Below are 22542 nucleotides of genomic sequence, written 5' to 3' on the forward strand. Positions count from 1 at the left end.
TCTCCTTTCCTTCCTCTTTCCCTCTCGTGCTTTTTAGCTTTCATATAAACTACAATATGTCTCTCTTCTTTAACACTTTTTTTTATTTTCCTCTAACACCCTTCTGTCATCCTTCACCTTTATACTTGGTCTTGAAACATATTTTGATTCATTACCTGCTGTAAATAGTAACTATTCATAACACTTCATTTTAAGGATGTCATGAGAAGCAATACTTTCGGTACCAAGTCAACGCCAAAATTCTGAAAACGTGATGATACTCGTTTTTCTATAGTACCGTATAGGTACCGTCAGAGCTCGAGACTAATGGCTTCCCGGTGACGATAGAAAATGTGTTCACTGTCGACACGCCCAGGGGACGCAACCTGTTCTTTCTATGATAATGCTACATTGTGAACAACAAATCAGTGATATTGATCAACTCAGCAGCCGGTGACACGGCTCCGAGGGATAGAGCCGGTAGGGAGCTCCAGAGATTGTGGAGGAATAAATTCTGTTTAATAATCTATTTTTATTTTTTAAACTTTGAAGACTTTGGGTTGGATCTGCTATGCAGGTTTTTTTTTAACTCTATAATTGTTCCCACCCAGTTTTAGCAACAAAACCAGGGAGATTGTCTTCAGTCTGTACTTGAGCGAAACATTTAGAGACTGACTCGTGAGTCTAAATAAAACGTAGTATACACTAAATATTAACTGAATCTAACATGGTTTCTCTAATCTAACATGGTGATGTCTAGACTTCTTTTACATTTTTGTCAAATTCAGAATGTTCATTACAGAACAGGATGTACTACGAGTTTGAACGAGTTATTATCTACAATATGTTTTTAATGTAAAACGCTTAAATAGTGAGAACAGGTGTACTATTGACAGACGCCCTCCATCCATCCATCCATCCATTCTGGTGTAGCAATAAGGAAGCCAACAAAATAACCTTATGTAGCCCAAAAGTGTGAAACTAACCAAATTATTGTTTTCTTAATTACTTCCATCGCATTCTCATTCTGTCCATTCTCAGTAATTCAATCCTATGTCCTTTATACAGTAAGATCTACTGCTGCAATCTTAGTTTGGGCCACTCCCATCAGCTCATTCTCTCCATCAGAACAGAGGCATACTTGCATGGAAGAGGAGGAGGAGGAGGAGAATGGGGGAGGGAAGGGATGAAGAAGAAGGCACATAATCTCTGACACACCACTGATGACCAAGATGAGTAGCTGACCACCTCAACAACACACACACACACTCAGCCTTTTTTCCCCTAAATGATTCTTTGGCAACAATAATCCATCATTCCACAGGCCCGTCCCTTCACCTCTGACCAGGAATGCAATACCAAGATATATCAAACTCACACACACACAAACACACGCACACACGGATATCATATCCTAATCAATAGGTGTATTGTTATTTCAGCCCTCTACTCGGAGTATATCAATAGCTTCCTTGTGATTAAAAATATACTGTGCCTTTGGATAAGGTTAAGGCCAATGGCACGGGTCTGTTGTGGGTGTGTGTGAGAGAGAGAGAGTAAAGACAGAAAAAGATATATTTGAAGCATCTTATCTCAAGAAGAATATTCAAGAAAACTTGCTACCAAAGACAAACAAGTTACAGGCCAGTTTGGACCAAACAGAGTCAACACTGCATTCATTATTATCACCATTATTATTATCACCAGTATTATGCCATTAATCCTCCTCATCTTCATCAACAACAACATATCACTGTCAACAACGTCACTACTAACTAACTAACACTGTACAGTATACAGCAGAGTTCTATGCATTTAGATTAGGGAGCTTTAACCTTGTATACACCATCAAAACAACAGAATTAAAGTTGTTGCTGTCAATAAACCCACGTGAGGGTGCTTGATGTGTAGACGGAGTCACAGATGATTTCTCAGACTAACACAGAATATTGCTATAAATGAAATAAATAGGTGTTAAATAAAGCATCTGTTGCATATAACCAGGGCGGGGGGGGGGGGGTTGTCGTGTGGTGGTGGAAAGCTCAGGCATCCAACAACACTTGTCCCTACAGCATTGCCAACATATGGGCTTGTATCTGGTGTTCTGCATTTAATTAGAGAGGTCAAGTATTTGAATGCTCCATTTCCAGACTTCTCAGTCAATCTGCATGTTTTGGCCAAGTCTATTTGCACTGTAATCTATTTGGAGCTCCCTCCGTACTCCACATTGAAAACAGAGTACAAACGGTACAGCTAATTGACGATTCTAATGGCTTGGAACCATGAGAATTTAATACCGAGGCACAAGCCAGGAGAGGTTGGTATAATGCAATACTGCGTCCTCATCATCCTTATATCTTTAATTAACCTCATCCCGTTGCACTGTATTGAGAGAGCTGATGCTATTCTGTGGATTAGACTCATAATGCTCATAATTAGCGTATCATATATTGCACTTGTGTACTTTAGGATTTAGAGGACTTAGCAGCAGGACTAACTTAGATTGGCATGATCCCTCATGGCATGAGCATGACAGGGTTAGATAGCAGCCTTTCCCATTAGGCCCTGAATCAGTGCTGGTGTAGACAGCTTAATGAATTTAAAAAACCAGGGTGATGACAAGCTGACACTCAATAACAAAGTCAAAGTTGGTCATCAAACCCAAGGAGAAAGAAAAGATTTATAACATCATAAATATATTACTTTAATTGTTTGTTTGTTTTCTGATTCTGTTTCACCTTCAAACTAAAAAACAAAAACAAACTAAAAAGAATTGTCATCATCAATGCATTTCTTCTACTATCTCACTTTAGATTCTCACAAAATGCTCCACAAAGCACCTGCAAATGATCAATATGCTGCTGTTGCTGCTGTGGATGGTTTATGCCTAAGAAATGATGGTAATCACTTGTTAAAGGAACTGTGTGTAGCATTTAGGGGGATCTATTGGCAGAAATGAAATATAAATATTAAGTATGTTTTCTTTAATGTATAATCACCTGAAAATAAGAATTGTTGTGTTTTTGTTATCTTAGAATGAGACGTTTATATCTGCATTCGTCATCTACATGGGTCCTCTTCACAGAGCCGGAAGCCATGTTTCTATAGTAACCCAGAACAGACAAACCAAACACCGGCTCTAGATAAGGCCATTCGCATTTTGACGTTTTTGCGTCGCCCTATGTAGTTCTCCTACACGCTTGGCACACGGGAGAAGTTTCAGTTGGTTGCAATCTGCAACTTCACCACTCGATGCCACCAAATCCTACACACTATACCTTTAAGGATGATACCAAAACAAAGAAACACAGGTGAGCTGAGGTTTCACCTCTGCTCATCCACCTCCAGCTGAGAGCATAATGTGCGCCATGCTGCTGAAACAGACAAAGCTGCACACCGCTGAATAGACATGTTTAACCAGTCCAAACTGTATACAATGCAACAGCATGGGGAAGGTGTGCATTAACCATTAACATAAATCTGTCATAGCCCTTGGACCATGTGCTGCCTGTCAGCCTTTGGTAAGGTGACTGCGAGCGGGTGTCATCCACATTGCTATACTGCAGCTCCGGAAGGTCTTTTGATAGATAATTAAACCAAATCCAATAACAAGTTACTGAAACAACCTGAGTCCTACTTGTGTCACTGTAACTTCTGATGCATAAACAACAGTCTATAGATTTCTTTATTCCTGTGGGTAGAAAATGCTAATGCTGTGAGGATTTCTCAACATTCTTCAGTGCTGTAACACCAGCTTTATGAAGCTGTGGCATTAACAACACATTACACCCACAGTGTAAAATGTGCACATTTACCATGCACAAAGTCACTGCGCACAGGGTCTTGGTAACATGCTCGGTAACAACAGTATTGTCTCTGACAGATTCACTACAATTACAGTGAGCCACTCTAAATAACGTGATATTCTGTCAATCCCCATACAGAGGTCAGAGCAAGGACCTGAAGCTGGTAGAGATCGGTGTCTTGCTCAGAGGTACTTTATCAGGTCCGATACAAGAGCTGGACTCCTGGTGCTTTGGTTGAAAGACAGTAACTCTGTGTAAGGCACACGGTGCCCTCTCCCTGAACTGCATCAGTTCTTATGGCATTCTTCCAGTGGCTACTTGCTGCATTTGGAGAATTAGCTCAGTGGTTCATGTTGATCTCTATTTTCATTCAGCCTTGTTGAGTTCACAGTTTTGGACTTGAGAATATGAACAATCGTGAGACATCTCCGTCTGTGATGGTCTTGTTTCTGTGTTACATTTCAGTGTGACTGTACGTCATCATACACTACACACATTTGTTGATAGTATTCAAAAAATGACGTGTAAATGTCGCTGTGGATGCGATTCCATAATGGACGTGTTTGGAGAGAAGTGTGTGAGAGCACGGGGGACGAGTGCTGACCTTCCGTTCTTTGTCTCCGTACTCCAGGCCCAGCGTATCCATGGCGCGGACGATGGCAGCCAGAGATTGGATGGTGTTGCTGTAAACGACAGGCTTGTACTGCTTTACGTCGTCGCCAGAGAAACCGTCCTCATGGATGATCCTAAACACACACAAACACATATGCATTAGTCAATGGGTCAATTAGGTTTGGCATTGCTTTTGTGCTCAGACATAGGAACAAAACCCCCTTTCATACTCCTTATACAGACATACACAGGAAACAAGGAAACAAGGCATAGTGTCAGAAATAATAAGAGTGTGTGTGTGCGTATAGTTAAGTGTAATTGTGTGCTGATAAATCTTGTAAAATTTAGTTTTTGGCGAGAAACTTGAATAATACAGTTGTTTGAAGGAGTTTTCACACCAATAGAAAATAGAAACTAGAGGGGGAATTAAGACCTGTTTAACGTCCTAACAAAAACCAGTACGCAAACTGTAATAAAGGAGTGGATGTTGAAGTACATGTTGCCTTCCCACAAGGCAACATGTCACAATAAGCTAAAAAAAAACGGAAAAGCCAATTTCATTATCAGAGCAATTTCCTATCGTCCCCGAGACTACGGGACGCCGTTAGACTCGAACTCTGATCTCCAGTACCTACGGTACTGTAGAAAAAGGAGTACTATCACGTTTTCAGAATTTTGGCATCAACTTGGTACCAAAATATCAGTTCTTGTGAAATCCCTACATCAATTTACATACAATGTACTCTGCGTGCGGCTGCATGCCCCCATAACGTGACGGTTTGGCACAAATACAAGAACCCAGGGATGTTCATAATTAACCAATTAACCGTTAACCGACATTAAGCATTTTAACCGATTAACGCTATTGGTTGAAACAGTTAAAAGTAATATTAATAATGAACTCAAAAGCTGAGCGGCTCGTCACTTTAAGGAGAAAAGCTGGTCAACCTTAAGAGCCCACCTTAAGAGGCGGAGCAGGAGTTGCAGGATACAGGAAGTCGGCTCCGGTCTCTCCGACTCGCTCGGGGCTCGCTTGACAGGAGCAGTAGTGTCGTAGCATTTATTCAGCAACAAATAAACTGTACACACACTGCTACACTTACTTTCACAGCTATAACGCCACCAACAACCCCACACTCACCAGCAAGAAGCCTCCGGCAATGCTAGAGCTGCTAACGTAGCACAAATACACACACTGTTTATCGGGCAATCGCAGACAGAGTGTCATTACGCCGGGCAGACACACAGCTGACAACCTGCTAAACTAAACTAAACATGTGGTGGAGACTTTTACTGGGAAAGTGGCTTCATGTCCGCGACACTAGACGCAGCAGCGTGGCTGCTAAGTTAATGGTCCCGGAGGGGTGAACTGGGTTGTCAGTTGTCTGTTGTGCTCATACAATGCAGCTGGCGCGAGGCACAAATCTTGTCGGTTAACGGCTAATAATCGGTTAACGAGGGTCGGTTATCGGCTAAGAACATTTTTCAAAATGAGCATCCCTACAAGAACCATTACAGCCCTACTATAGCTATACAAATACACCACAAAAAAAATTTATTGAAATGTATTCAAAATAGATCATGTGGACATCAGAGGCGTTCCTGGGATATATTAGAATGGTTAGGTAAATAAAGGAGGGAGAAAGCTGAGGGGTTGGAGAGAAACACAGCTGGCTGAAGGAGGGTTACAACAAAAACACAAACGAAAGAGAGAGCAGGACAGGGGGAGGGAGGGTAGGGTCCATAACCAGTAGGCTAAGCTGACATTTAGGCACACAGCGCTAGCAGCAGCCCATCCTGCTGTTTTAAATGTCATGCTGTCTTTCACTGCAGCTAACACAAGGGAACACCGACAGACAGACTCAGAGACAGTTAGAAGGACTGGCATGATGAAAGTACAGATGGACAAATCAGAGAGAGGGAGACAGAGAGAGAGAGAGAGAGAGAGAGAGAGAGAGAGAGAGAGAGAGAGTTAACAGAGTGATGGGCAGCCAAGAACAACAGACAGGACACCAGAAAACAACCGCCTGATACAGACAGACAGATACAGGTTGGGGCAACATTTTGAGGCAATTCAGATAGACAGCCCCACACATAAATGAATCAGGGGGAACAAAACCCCCTCGCAGGAAGGACTGAGAATATAACCCGGCTCCTTTTTGAAATACATCTTCAAACAATTACACCCATCTCTATCAACTTTTGTCTAGTCCTATTGAGGCTCTGCCCTCCTGACACCTCCTGACACACCACAGTGGTTGGCCGATGGGCACCACCCACTAGTCTCTATGATGAGGGGGAAATACTGCTTTACCAGCCTGACTACTACGTGTGTGCTACACAGCCAATCACTATACATCTTGAAACAAGCACACTTTCTGAATTGATGCTGATATATACAGTATATTTAATATCTCGATAATGATATATATCAAGCTATAGCATGTTTTCTGTTAATTCATAAATAAATAGTCTATATGAAATGACCACATGGTAATGCCTATTTTTGTATACTCCGGTGTGAATTAAATACTTGACAAATGAAAAGTACTGAGTATTTTCATTTTAAGAACTTGAGTACAAAATGAACATAACAGATTTAAGTAAATATAGACCTAGCTTATATCGCGAGAGAAACGATATAGAAAAATATATATGATAGACATTTTTAAATAGTTTTGACCATATATATCGGCATATTGCCCAGCCCCGTTTGGCTAGTCCAAATCAGAGTGAAATTGATATTTGGTTTGTTTTCTATTTAGTCTGGTTCGGTTTCACAGTGCATAAATTAAAGCGGACCAAAGTATGATTACTGCGTTCACACCTGCCCAGACGAACCGCACCAGAGTTTGATTAAAACAAACTAAATGTTGGCTTGTGAAAGCACCCTTAAAAGGGTTAGTTCAGATTCGTCACCAAAGTCACACAATAACACAAATAAACTAACCGATCGAGGCAGCGGTAGACCAGCTACTCCCGTGTTCTGCAAGGTAAAATTAGTGTGTTTTTGTAAAAGGAGTCTGGTGGCTTTGAAGAGAGCATAGATAACGGCTTCAGTTCCCTGATGGCCTGTTCTCTGTCCTCCCTGGCTCTCTGGAGTGCTGTACCCCGCTGTTGTCTGGCAAAAGCAGCGGTGCTGGCACTGGCGGCGCAGAGGTCCCTGGGGACCGTCGATACAATAACCTTTTATTTTGATATTAATACAATGTACCAGAATTAACGAATCTGTAGGATATTACTACTGACATTCATGTAATATTACGCAGATTACAGAGACAACACCAAACAGTCCATTAATATCCTGAATCTTCATAATCTTACACAGATTATTGTTCAAATTACAAAGCAACACATGACTTTCTCAAAGAGTTGAGTGGGATTTCTCCATTTGAATTAGTTAATTAGCCACTCACACACGCATAAGAAAACAAACCTCCTCACACACACACTGCTCTTTCTTAAAAACATCTAAGCAGTGTGTGTCTTGACATCTGACAAACACGTGCCACCACCAAACATTTGTATGCAAGTTTATGTGTGTGTGTGTGTGTGTGTGTGTGTGTGTGTGTGTGTGTGTGTGAGCATGTTTATATTGTGTGAGTCTGTGTGTTTGTGGTCTGGAGGACAGCACGGTCCCAGGCAGTGTAATGTTTCAGATCAATCAGGCAGCCTGCCAGTCCTATATAAATACACCAGGCTTCTGTTTACATCGGTGACTTTCACACAGAGGGCCCAAGCACAGATCTATACACTGAAACCAGGACTAGGAATTATTCTTATCAGTATGATGTGCAGCTAGCATGTACTGTATATGGATGAATATACTGGATACTGCATCACAGCAGAAAACAGATATCAACATCTTTTAGTAGTTCTATAGCCTGACTTTTAATCTTTACTCTTGTCTCACACTCTCTGTCTTAATGACTTGCCAACCAGACATCCTGAAATTCTTCCGTCCATCTTCCTTTGCACCGGAGGTGAAACGAGGACAAACTCTTAATTGGATGCTGCAGTCTCTGCGGAAACTGTGTGTTGAGCTGCAGAGGCCACGAAAGAGGGTGATGCCTATTTAACAGTTACACGAAACACTGATCAATAAGAACCTAAAATATAGAATCAGGGACTCCTGAAACCAGACTCCTGATGTATCTTATCTGTATCTTTCGAAGAGGAGACACATGATATACATCAACCTGCTCTCTAGTATCATGACATAACATCTGTGTTGTAATCAAAAGATGAATAATATGCATTTGTCAGATGTTTTTCTAAACCTGGAGTTGAATTTAACTCTTCCATACCAGTGCTCAAAAGTACTCTCTGGAACGCAGTACTGGCAGATCTACATTTTACTCGGCGAACCGTTATTTATTCTTGCACACCGGCACTTCTCACAAGCTGCCGATACTCTTTTCTGCCCTCTCCATATCAGGTCCTCTGGGCGATTCATAACGGCGCAGGGCCAGCGTTTTTGCGTCGCGCCTCATAAGCCGTATGGACATAAAAACGATGTGGGGAGCAACTTTGGATGAGCCGATGCACGGCACGGGGGGGTGAGAACGACGTTGCTATAATTTATCAATACAATGTTCACATCCTTTTTGTAAAATAATTTGTTAGAACAAAGAAGAACAAATAGAACTAATGAAACTTTATTTAAAAGTTTTTGAATCTGCTCTTTTGATTTATGGAATGTTTGGTTTTACAAGGGAAACATTTCCAGAAGAATTAAATGTTCAAATGTTCAGATGTTCAGATTATTTAACTTTACGCATTATCTAGTCTATAGTAGCCCAATAATAACGGACCAAAATGGTGTGAAATTGCATAGTTTTAAGTCAAAAACCTTAAAAAAATTTGGGGGGTAGGAGGCCCAAACTCAATATCCCCTAATATCTTTTATTCACTGTAGAAATTCAGAATGTGTCTCTTTATCCTGCTGCATAATACGTAGGAGCATCCTGACTGGAACACTGCCCCTAAAACCTAAATGAATAGCTCACACACCTCAGCTCTGCATGTATACCTGTCTGCCTGGCTAGCTGGTGTTGATTCCAGGCTATAGGCATCCTGTAATATTATGGAGCAATACTATAGGCTACAAATAACACTTATAACACAACAACACTTAAATATAAATAAAAAGCACTTTAAGTAATAACACTATGGGTAAATATACAAACACACCCTCTTAACCCCATAATGTTCCACTTGGAATATGAATTATCTTTAACCAGTTCATGAAGAAGTCAGTGTGGGCGGGGGTTGATGTAGGAACACAGCAGTATCATTACTGTCTTCCTAGAAAGCAAAAGAGAGAGAGCAAGATAGAGCGACAGAGCAAGAAAGAAAGGACAGTCACAAAAAAGAGAAAAGAGAATTCAGGTGGAAAAAAAAGAAGAAAGTGTTGTAGCAAGTGTTATTAGACGTGTATCAAGGACTTGTTTTTGTGCGTGTGTCTGTGTGTGTGTGTTGCGTTGGCTGGCCTGCTGACGTGAGCTTTCATGCATGAGGACCTTTTCTCATTACCCACTCTCCAAGCCCTTCTGTCAGCAAAGAGAGAGCACTGTGTGTGTCGGACTACGTGTGTGTGTGTGTGTGTGTGTGTGTGTGTGTGTGTGTGTGTGTGTTTGTGTGTGTCGGACTATATGTGTGTGTGTGTGTGTGTCAGTGTGTACGTGTGTAATTTCCCGTAGCTTTGGCACAATCTGCACAGTGACCTGAAACATAGTTTAGTTTCACACCGAGCCACACAGACAGACACAGAGACAGACATATGGGCAATTTAACCACGATATCATGCCATAATATGGTTGCCATTTTGGAAGTATAGCAGCTGTTGTAATGACAGAAAGCAATCAATAATCACATTGACAAGTTTTTTTTTATGTAAGTGTATTTGAAACTGTGTAACTGGGGAAACCAGGCATTTTCTACAAACAGCAAATGCTTCAGTGTGTGTGATGTTGGACGTAAATCGAACTGTGAAATGTTTTACCAAGATATTTCTGAAGGTGTCTCATCACCTATGAGCTATGAGAAGCTCCTCCATTTCCTTTGTGCATTGCATTGTGGGAGAATAGTGTCCATCAACAGCACACTCAAAAATTGGTCTCATAAGTATGCATACTGTCTGGTTTGAGTATACTTAATTTTGTCACTTTGCCAGTGTAATGATGCTACATACTCAAAACGTGCTTAGAATTAGTATGTAGAATGGATATGGGGCACACCTATGCTTTAGATTTCCTGCTTCCAGTAACTAATAAAGATGATGAAGCACTAATCACACATGAGCTGTGTCTCAATTCGAATACTTCCGTTAGTACACTTCCATGTAGTACACTGCGCATACTATGTACTTAGTTGCGTAGTGTGTGAATTTCGACAGGGTAGTGTTGTCTCAAATCGCATACGGCTGTTGTGCACTCACCGGAAGTTCAGTAGATCAGCTGGTGGTATTCAGCCACGGACATCGCGAAGTATCGGCAGTAATTCAATTCAGATGGATAAATTAACCCAATAATGGCTTCTATTCGACTACAGTATAGTGGCACTTAGGGAAAAAAAACACATTTGTGTTTGCTGTTTCAATTACAACCGTTGCAGCTTCTTCGCCTGCCATTTTCACAAGTTTGAAATTGGTTGGCGGTCACTTCATTTTCTGCTACGTGGCAAAGATGGCCAACGTTGAGGGTGAGAAGTGTCCAGCGTTACACATTCAACGCTTTGACCGTTTTGAGAACAACATCCGGGTACTTAGAGTGCACAGCATTTTGCCATACATTGCAGCGTGAACGCACTTCTGCACTCAAAATAGCAAGTGTAAATATGGAAGCACGCAAATTGAGACACAGCAATGGAGGAGCAGTATTAATCACTTTATTGGTCAAGGATATTGCTTTTTCCTAGGATGGTTGGTGAGGGGGAGGGGGGCACCCTTACGAGCAGCTGACTTCATTCAGTCACACCAGTGTGGCTCCTCCTCCCATTAGCAAGCTGGCCAAAACCACAATGAGTACTACATGTTGAGAATATTCTTCACATCCTTGGACATTTCTTTTTAAAACATCATGCTAAGAAAGTCAGGATAGTGTGTTTGAGTTAATGCAGCTGCACTGTGGGGGAAAATAATGCATCTCAGCAGATATTAGAATCAGCCCGTGAGCTAAACCAGCCCCGCTGATTGGCCAGCTTACAGGCAATTAAGTAATGACAACCGCTCTTCAGCACCATCAACCCGTGGGACCTGATGTGAATCAAACAGAGCTTAAAAAAAACTCCCCTCTGGAGTGTTTTCCTACAGTCCATGACAAAAGCATTGCTAACATGTCAGTCCTTTCATATGTGCCATTCTACAGTAAATTGCATTTACAATGAAGATTATACTTAAAGAAACATTGACGTCAAGTGTCCTCAGTGCCCCTAAAATGTGGAACTAGTGTCGACTGTGTGAAGGTGACTCTGGCTCCTGCCATCAGAGTGACAGACAGATAGATGCTTAAAGCAGTGGCATTAACATTGTATCAGAAGGTCAGTAGCTCTGACTACCATAAACAAACTGCTAAATAAAAAACAAGCGACAACTATAGTAAACGAGAGGACCTTGTAATCCATATGTAAGACTTCTCTGCTGTATGGGCTTTAGACACACACACACACACACATTATATCAAACACAACATGCCTGCCTCTCTCATTTCTGTCTCCCATTATCCCCCACACTCATATTTTTATCCTCCTACCTACTCATGTGAACACACATAAACACAAAGCCTACAAACCACACTGTGCAATTAGGTATTTATCTCTGTTTTGCATTGTTGCTAGCTACCAAGGTTTGTCCTGACACAAACACACACACACACACACACACACGACCCTGTGTGATTGGTTCTTTATCGCTATGCTGTGCATCCACTCACTTTGTGGTCTTTGACGACAGAGCTCTTAGTTGTGACAAAGTGCACGCTGACCAACTCCTGTCAACACTGCCGGACAGAGTTACTTACACAACGCACTGTGTGTGTGTGTGTGTGTGTGCGCGCAAGTGTCTGTGAGTGTGTTAGAGCAAGTGCAAAGAGTGAAGGAGAAAGAGAGGATAGACATGTGATGGGTGATAATGGGTATGAGAGAGAGAGAGCATGAAAGAAGAGGGAGATAATCAGAAAAAAAGAAGCTATAAATAACCATAGGGGTCAGAAATACAACCCCCACCCCGACTGATACACACACACACACGCAAACACCTACACACAGTGAAATGGAGGCATCATCTGCTCTGTCATTTGGCTCCACTCACTTGCCATCACACCTTGAGGTCAAGCAGTAGCATCCTTAGCACACATACTCTCAAACACCTCCATGCTCTGGGCTCACTATCTTTTTTTTTTTCTGTTCAAAACACCCATAGTCGGTCAGGTGGTCCACTACTTTGGTCCATATTAAACAGGGCTGACCCAAATGCTTTGAATCTTCAAACGTTGCCATAGTAATCGACCTCCAAATCACTATTATATTATATATACTGTTTTTACTATTTTTAATATATAAGTATGTAATAATAATGTATATATCCCAAAATAGCCCATGAAATAAGGAATAATCCCACAACATTATTCAAACCAAAAAATACGAAAAATTGTATTCGGGACAGCCCTAATATTAAGATAATTCATCTATTGGATGGATTGCCATGAACTTTGGTACAAATATTGATGGTTTCCTAATGACTTTGGTAATCCTCTGACGTTTCCTCTAGCGCCACCATGAGGTTGACATTTGTTGTTTTGAGTAAATTGTCTCAACAAATACTGAGATAGAGAACACTGGAAACAAAGACAAGAAAAAAAAATAGCTACGCTGTTTTTAAGTCATTCAGCATTTCATTACATCGTCTTTGAATGAGCACCAATTCAATCAAATACAAGTATAGTATAGTATTATAGTATATAATTATATTAATTATAACCTTCTTTCACATCAATGAGAAGAATGTTTCAGTAGCCTACTTACATAGCCCAACAAAAACAATCATTTTGTGAAACATAAATTAAATGTAAATGAAAATGTGATTAGAAACATAAGTAGTGTTTCCCAAATATAGAATTTACTTGGGTGGGCCACCCATGTATTAACGGCTGCCCAAGTATATTTGGCGACCCATTTTGACCAAGAGAACACGCCATACATGATCAGTTAACTAGTGTACTAGTAGCGGCAGAACACCGCCAGGGAGTGGATGAAAAGCTCCACCCCGACATGTTTGCTGCACTCTGCTCACCCGGGACTGGATCCCGGTATGGGGGACGGACCGCTGCACGGGCCGCACGGCATGGAGGATGACTTTTTATTTTACTTTTATTTGGAAACAAACCACACGTGCGCACGGCTGTCATGCCAGAGTCATGTCCAGCCAGTGGCTTCTCCCCCTTACTACCAGTTGGTTACAGTTGTCAGAGACCGACCGCATATAATCAACATAACATTTAGTCAGCGCAAAATTGATGCAGCACAACAGATAAATATCGGCCGAACGTCGGTATCGGCGAAATTGGTGCATCCCTAATAACACTGGATCAATGACCACATGTGCGACACTTAAAAGGTTTGATAACAATCTCTTAAGAAAAACTCACTAATTTACCTCCACATTTGTGACTATTTGCATATTCGATTAGAAGTAAAAAAAAGGAAGAAAAAGCTCATGTCTTTGACCGCCGTGCTCCATCTCATATGTCACTTCTATCTTATCGACTAACAGCCAGTATAATGTGGAGAGGCACAACATTTCCACTGAGACAGGTAGATTAGGAGTTTCCACCCTCATTCAGTTATTGAGTCTAATGATGAATCCCCTGCTGGAGAGGAGTCCTGGCTCCAGGTTTGGTCATGTGCTGATGAATACTTCTTGTGCCAAGGGACACAGTCTGCTTCACACTAGTTCAGGAGGGATGTTAGGAGCTGCACACACATGCGTATAAACCCAGGCAGACAGGAGAACAGAATAATTACAGTTCAGCATTACATCTGGGAAGACCTCATTAAACCTGTCTGCCATTATCTCTCTGTTTCACTGTCACATGTTATCTCTATCTGCCTCTCTCTTCTGCTTAGTCCTCTTTCATCCCTTATTCCTGCGCCCCCCCTCTCTCTCACTCTCTCTCTGTATATTTCTAACCTCACATCATACTTGTTCCCTGTCAGTCCCTCCCACTCACTGCCATTGTCTCTTTCTCCTCCTCTCAATCCTCATTCCTAATTACATCTTCTTATTTTTTTATTCCTCTCTCCCCCTGTTTCCTTTCCTTTTCCATTTGCAATTAACTGTTAATTAAAAAAACACAGCGTTGCACCCTTCCTCCCTCCCCAAGGACTGATTTCTACAGGGAAACATAGGTGCACATGCACACACCACCTGCACACAGGTGCTCACCTGGCAAAGCTCAGTGTGACAGTTGCAGAGAGTGCAGTGTCATAACCGTTGCTTGATTGACAACAGCTGCACAAAGAGTCACACCCAAAACCTTGCCCTGAAGCCTTGTAAATTCATATTTGTGGGATTTCCTATGAATATTTCTATGCCAAATACAGTCACAATATTTTATATTGGCTGGAAAACCAGATAGTAGCATTAGTCTCCACACTGTACTTCAAAAATGAAAGGGCAATGCTTGTTAAATGTTCCTCCCCTTTGCGGATTCTCCCATTAGAAATCATTATTAGGGAATCATGAATGTATTTTTGTTAGCTGGCCATGATGATACAGCTGCTGACCATATGTGGTCAATTTTTTAATACCATTTTGTAACTGTAATATTGGCTAACTGGCCCATCCCATCACACCACTATGCTTTAACATTTCAGGTTGGATCTCAGCGTCTTTGACTGCCAGTTTAGAGAAAGAATAATTCATCAATGACAATATAATATGATTCTCTTCTCAGATAAAGAAAAGCCAACTGCAAGCACCAATTTCTTCTCTACCTAGCTACCATGCGTTAAGGCTCTATTCAGTAAAAATTAGTATTTGGTGAAGGTAAATTATAACATTGTCATGATGTGTTCAAATGTAATTTTGTAAAATGTAGTTTTTGGCAAGAAACTTGAATAAATACAGTTGTTTGATTGAGATGTTTTCATATAAAATAGATATCAGAGAGGGAATTATGACCTGTTTGACTTCCTAACACTAACTCTAAACAGCTTATAATACATAATTAAAACTACTGATGCCAAGATTTTTCTGAATAAAATGCATTGTGTGCAAATAACCACTATAGATGACTATAACAAAGTAAAAGGATAACATTTCGAATTTTTGACAGTTTACACGGACTTCGGGGTGGTTGAAATGATTTTTCGGGACAGTGGTGAAACATATATACCAGCTACTGTAACAAAAAAAAAAAATGATCTGTATCGGCCAATATGGCTCATCAACAATCGGCATCAGCGGCAAAAAAAAAACCTGATCGGGGCATCTCTATAAGTTATATTTGTTCCCTTTTTTATCTGTTGATCTGATCTGTGACTCAAAACCATGATACGATCTAAACCGTGAGTTTTGTGATAAGTTGTACCCCTAGTCATTTGTTGACCAAAGATCATGTAGTGCTTTATTGGCCGGTACTGACAGATCTTGGCATTTGTAAAATCTTGGCTACAACCATATTTTGTAATCTCTGTTGCCAGTAGCCTTCAAAAGGAATATATACAGTAAATATGTCACTTGTGGAAATGTAGAACGGCCAATAGCCATTAAAAAGCAAGTACCAACAATCTATAGATTTGATTTAGCATTACAGGAAAGTAGGCATGCATGAAGTGATGTTAAAGAAATAGTGACTCTTGTTCTGCATTTCCAGTTGACAGTACAATTATGGGAAGTGGTTGCTTCAGGAGCAGTTGATAACATCAATATTGTAGGCTGCTTGTATAAGTCAACATGTGCTCTGTTACAGGCAATTTGAGTCATTGGTAGATTGATGGATCATCCAGACTGTTGGAAGGAATAAGAGACAGGAGGGAGACAGAAGGGACCACAGGTTTAATCAGGTCGTCCCAGATACAAGGTCGAAATGTAATTATTCAGCTCTCCTGTCTTCCCCTGTGTCAATATTAATTACTTAGTTTGAGGGATTCAAACCAAGGAAAGCCCAGTCATCTAGTGGAAACACACGACTGGAGCCTTCCTGAATTCCAACAACCAGATACATGGCTCTGGTCTGGCTGAGGTACAGCAGAGCACTCCTATTTGTCTTATTAGTGGAGACAAAAGCTTTTCACTTAATATTTAAACTACCAACTTGGGGAAAAATAAACAGCCAATCTGTAATCATCTTTTTTGATTAATTTTTTGATTAATTTGAACTAATTACATGTTTGACCTATTCATTCAAACTTTGTATTGGCCATGCTAGCAGCGTGGCTCTGGGGATGGCACTGTTGGACTTTTCGGTCAGTCCACCGCTATGGTCCAGACTGAAAAATCTCAACAACCTATTGTACGGATTGCCAATGACTGGGAATCCTCGGATTCTTCCTTTAGTGCCAGACGAAATATCTCAACATATACTGGATGGATTGGCACAGCAATTGGTACAAACACTCAGGGTTCCTAGGCAGGGAATTCTACTGAATGATGATTGACTTTTCATTTAACGCAACACTGAGGTTGACATTTGTGGTTTTGAGTGACATGTCTTGACAATTATTGCTATGAAATCTTGTACAAACACCAACATGTTAGCATTCCTACTGTGAGCATGTTGCCATTCGTATTTTGCTAAAAGCACAAGAACAGCTTCACAGAGCCACTAGCATGGCCTGTAGACTCTTAGTCTGGTTTGAAAACCTGACAGCACTGCAGAGACATTCAAATGGGCTTTCTATTCTGTTTTGTCGGTGATGAAAAAAACAGATAAAGACATTAAGTTACTCACCTACTTCCTGTATTCACAAAACACCAAAATTGAATCTAAGAATCATATCAATGTTAATAAGAAGGTTTTCTCAATTTACACAGAGTGAAAAATACATCCCCTGTATGATGTAATGCAAACCAAGCAATGCTATAGCCCTACCTACTTAAATTGTTCTGTTTCTGTTCCACTATAAATTCTGCTGCTTGTGTGCTGACTCAAACCTGAGGCTGTAGTTTGTGGTGGTGTTATATCAGACAGTCCATATGATTTACAAACTGTATATGGAGGGGGGGGGAAGCAACAGCAAAGCCTTACAATATAATGCGATCCAATACGTTACAAACACAGCTAGAACAATTATTATCATAAAATTGAATCAACACCTGTCCAACAAGCCAAAACGAAAATCACAAAAGTAGTAGGCCAATTTAATCCCGCACATTACTTAGGTGTGATAAAAACACAGGCATACAAACATGCATTACACTCTTCCAGCTCCAAACCCAGCCACAGTCACCATCAGCTGACTTTAAATCAGCTGAGTGTGGTCACTGTAACAAGACTCCTTTGTCTCGCAGCGCAGCGCACTGAACTGACATGAAATCTGCACAAATAGGTTTAACACATTCATACAACCACATCAACATATGCACACAAACAACAGCAGAAACACACTCAATTGTGTATACGTGAACAAGCATGCACACACACACACAATTTTCTCCCACAAAAGACCTTTGTTTTTTATGAGAAGCCCTGATTAGCGCGCGGATCACACACACAGTCACATTGACCTGGTCTGATACTGAACTGCACACACCAAAAAAGAGAGCTGACATGTTCATGGAAAAACTGAAACCTACTCTGATCTGATACCAATCACCACATGGTTCCTATTCTCCTGCACAAGACGCCTGATGGAAGCAACAACTTTTGACTCCTGCCTTAGCTTAGTGAAATGCATATGGCTGACAGATGAATTTAAAGTTTAGTTAAAATGGTTCATTGTGCCCTGTGTACAATGCAATGCACTCAAGTTGTGATAACATGCACAAACAAGCAGTTTATAGCGGACTACATTAGCTTTTCATCAAAACACAGCTGCCTCACACATCTACAATATCTCCAAATGTTGCACGTTAAAGATCAAAATAAGCGCTCTACATATATAGAGCGTCATATTTTCTTGTAAAATGTCCGGTGTGAATCGGTAACACCGATGTTACAAATTTATTAACTGGTGGGAAAATGTCCTCACCGTGGCATCCCCAGTTAGCAGTGTTGCTTTTAGTGGCAACATTTTGGATAGATTGTCTAAAAGCATCCTACTGTACATGCTTTGACCGTGCTAAATTGTGTGCAAATCCACAAAGAAAGAAGAAAATAAGTAATGAGACCAAAGACTAAAAAAGACTAAGGTCTGACAAAGAAAGAAGTGGAAGTTTCTTCATTTAGGATAGTGTGTACAGTACGTGTGTCTAAGTATATATATGCTTTGATAAAGTTTGTTTGTCGCCCGGCTGCCTATTTACAAAATGCAAATAGGATGCAAACGCTAAATACATACACTGTTATCACAGACTGCCATGTCGTGCCGGCAAGCAGACACTCACACACACACACGCACACACACACACACAACCGCTATCATGAGATGTTGCCTTGCTGTTATTTCACAACTCACTGAGGCAGCCAATCAAATCATTCCGCCCAGGAGCACGCCCACGGCTATATTTAACCAATGAAGGATGACTATCTGGCTGACAGACTGTTGGAGATGACCAGTTACAGACGGTCTCTTCATGCAACACTTGAGTTGGTGCCAACATGAGCCCCCCCTCTCTCTTGACACCTCCCTCTCTCACTCTTTTTTTTTTTGCTCTCTACTTTCTCTCCTTGGTGTCGAACCGTCCCAGGAAACGGAGGCTAATAATTATCGAGGAGAACAGAGTTCAGAAGAAGAAGTACCCTTTGCACCTTGACAACCCTGTCGCCGCCTCGCTTTTTCACTTCCTCTAGCTTGCTTAATAAGTGAGAATATGTTCTTTCACTTGCCAATCTCTCTCCTCTAACTCAAAATGGCTTCGCTTCCCTTCTCTTACCTCCCCAACCTCATTCACACTCATCCTCCCTTCACCCTTTTCTCACTCCCACATCACTCTACCCTTTGAAGAAAGAAAATAATTTTCCTCCCTGGTTGCTGCTGGGTGTCCCTGTAATCCTCCTCCCTTTCTCCCGTTAACCACATTATCAAACTTCCTATTTTCTTCAGTTCACTCCTTTCTGTGCCCACTTACAGACTGTTCCTCTCTTTATTTCTGGGCATTTATTTCCCTTCATTTAAGCACCCTTTCTGTGTTCCTCCATGTCTAACCCCCCCTCTCCCTCTCTGCACAAAACACCACCACCTTTTTTTCCTCCATCTTCCTCCCCTTCCCCCTTTTATTCTCCTCTTCTGAGGCTTAAACCTAATTATCTCCTGTTCTAGAGAAACCACACACAAACTTGCACACACACACGGTGGGAACAGCCTGTGGGAAGCAGTGCAGCCGTGAAGGACGGACAGCGTTTGTTCTCCCTTCGGCCGGTCGCCTCCGATCATGTCAGCGTGGCACAAACACACACATACATTGTAAGAGCAAGCCAGAGCTGAAGAAAAGGAGAAAGACAGAGGGTGCGAAGCTCTGTATATTATACACACAGCGACTGACTGGCTGAATGAGTTGATCACTTGTATTTAAAAAGCAGAACCGTCCATGTGTCTTGAGTCCCGACACTTCAGACATTCCCAGCTTCTATAAACAAGGTTTAAGATTAAATCGTATGACAGAGCATTGGCCCTCCCTTGTTCGAGTATAAATTAGTAAGTGTGTTATTGAACTACAACTCAACATTGTCATGTGGGTAATAGAGGCCATCTCTATTGCTGCTATTCAGCTATTCAGACCATAAGACGTGATAGGATAAATGCACTTTACAGTTATAGTTTTATATGGGTTGTAAACTGTTAATGATTGATACATAAATTACCTGTAGATTTAATCAGGTATGAAAAGATGCCGTGGTGTGACTCCTCTGGCCTAGAGAAGTCAGGAAGACTTACTGTGCCTACTTTCTCTAAGTGCCTCGATCTCTCTGCAGCCAGATTGCTCAATATGTAGTTTACGAACATATTCAGAGCAAACACTACTGATTGTTAGGACCATCAGTTGATTTCATTTTAAGGGGTACTCCAGCAAAATTAAAAGCATAATTAAAGCGGAGGCCGAGATATCCTAACTATTAGTCCCAAGAATGGATAAAGCTGAAAAAAATACTACATTTCCCTTAATGCAACTTGATAGAATCTTTCATTAGACTTCCCCTGATTGGTAAATAACCATGTCTTTCATTGCACAATGCCTCAGTTTGTAACACATGGTTCCTATCATAAATTTGGTTTCTCCAAACCCAAGTCTTTTTTAAACTTTTGAGCTCTCCTTCCAGTGCTCTTTTACTCCTTTTTAGTCACAGTTTTGAAATATACAGCACTTGCTCTTTTGTTATTTACTTCTACCATACTGTTTTTAGTTATGCCACATACAAAAAACATATTGTTGGAAGCTTATTTTCTGGCTTATCAGTTGATGTTAGTGTTAGCTGTCTAGATTGTCCAAAGTCCAAAGTGTGTCTGCTCTCCCTGGGACCGTTCAGACAGTTACCCGGGGGCCATTGGAAAGTATTGTTTATATTTCCCTTTTTTCACCAAATTCCACGTCTCAGTAATTTATGAAAGTATAATGATTTTACACATGTTTTCTATTTCTCAAAGAAATGTGTGAACAAGTGACAAGGTGTTCAAATTTAGTCTGAAATTTGTTCAATTTAAATGATGTTTTTTTTTAGCCCAGAACAAGGTGTCCCAACCAACCCTACCCACTATCTAAACCGTCCCCGGTAGGCCGCATTTTGGAAAAGTGAACTTTTAACAAAATTTAGAATTTCTCATTTGGGTTGGCCTCTACAAAACTTGATAATTTGTTAGCAGACACCTGTATCTGTCCAGGGATCAAATTATTGTCATTACTGTTCAAGTAGTCTTTGAGTAATGAGAGGTTATTTGGCATTGATACAAAAGTGTCCCAAACAACTCTGCTCTCCCGTACTAACCATGACGAATAAGGTGAACTTGAGGTGTATGATCAAGTTTCCTTTTGAAAAATAACCAATTAATCGTATATTTTTCAAAAGGACAACAGCCGCTGAACTAATATCCATCTCTGGAGTTGCCCTTACAGAACCAGCCCCTGAAGCAGAGCTCAACAATCCATCCATCCATCCATCTTCAACCGCTTATCCGGGATCGGGTCGCGGGGGCAACAGCTCCAGCAGGGGACCCCAAACTTCCCTTTCCCGGGCCACATTAACCAGCTCTGACTGGGGGATCCCGAGGCGTTCCCAGGCCAGAGTAGAGATATAATCTCTCCACCTAGTCCTGGGTCTTCCCGTGGTCTCCTCCCAGCTGGTCGTGCCTGGAACACCTCCCAAGGGAGGCGCCCAGGAGGCATCCGTGCTAGATGCCCGAACCACCTCAACTGGCTCCTTTCGACGCAAAGGAGCAAGGACTCTACTCCGAGTCCCTCACGGATGACTGAGCTTCTTACCCTATCTCTAAGGGAGACGCCAGCCCACCCTCCTGAGGAAAACCCATTTCGGCCGCTTGCACCTGCAGAGCTCAAACAACTCACACAGAATTTGAAAAGAACAAAGGGGAGGGGGCCGCCCTAGGACCTCTAATCTTTTCCCCCACTTTTTTAGTGGCTGTGCCAAGCAGTGGCTTCCTTGGTTCTGCTCAATATAAATGAAAGTATTACTACATTAAATTATTTTCCCTCGCACACTCACGCACACAGTGAGCACTGTAGGAGAGGTCAGTTTACCAGCTGGGCAGCGAGAAGAACCTTTGCACACGTTTACGCACACACAGGCACCATAAACAGATGGTGTCACACACACAGACACACAGACACACACACACCACCCCTCTACATACAAGATAGAGATATGTTGTTCACACATGGCCAAGTCCCTTGGGTTGCTGGCCCAAATTTTACACTCACTGACAGGCGATCATGTATATATTGGATACACAAACATACGCAATCCAGTCATTCACACGTTCCTCTAAGAAGTCCTTTCCTTTAAATTCCATTTTTCTGCACATTGTCTACTTC

At 41.4% G+C, this 22542-nt stretch overlaps 1 protein-coding gene across 3 annotated transcripts in view; it reads right to left on the reverse strand.

The window, feature by feature from the left end:
* gnao1a (guanine nucleotide binding protein (G protein), alpha activating activity polypeptide O, a) overlaps nt 1–22542 on the reverse strand; it is a 113166-nt gene that overhangs the window by 85332 nt on the left and 5292 nt on the right. For 2 of the 3 annotated variants that reach the window (XM_037766625.1, XM_037766626.1), the window contains exon 3: nt 4390–4531. In XM_037766625.1, the coding sequence (XP_037622553.1) occupies nt 4390–4531 (142 nt within the window). Of the gene's footprint in view, nt 1–4389; nt 4532–5358; nt 5430–5538; nt 5745–22542 lie in introns of those variants that run through there. The other variant, XM_037766627.1, reaches the window with a different exon arrangement.

Source organism: Sebastes umbrosus, chromosome 4 (genome assembly GCF_015220745.1).
Source record: "Sebastes umbrosus isolate fSebUmb1 chromosome 4, fSebUmb1.pri, whole genome shotgun sequence".
NCBI lineage: Eukaryota > Metazoa > Chordata > Actinopteri > Perciformes > Sebastidae > Sebastes > Sebastes umbrosus.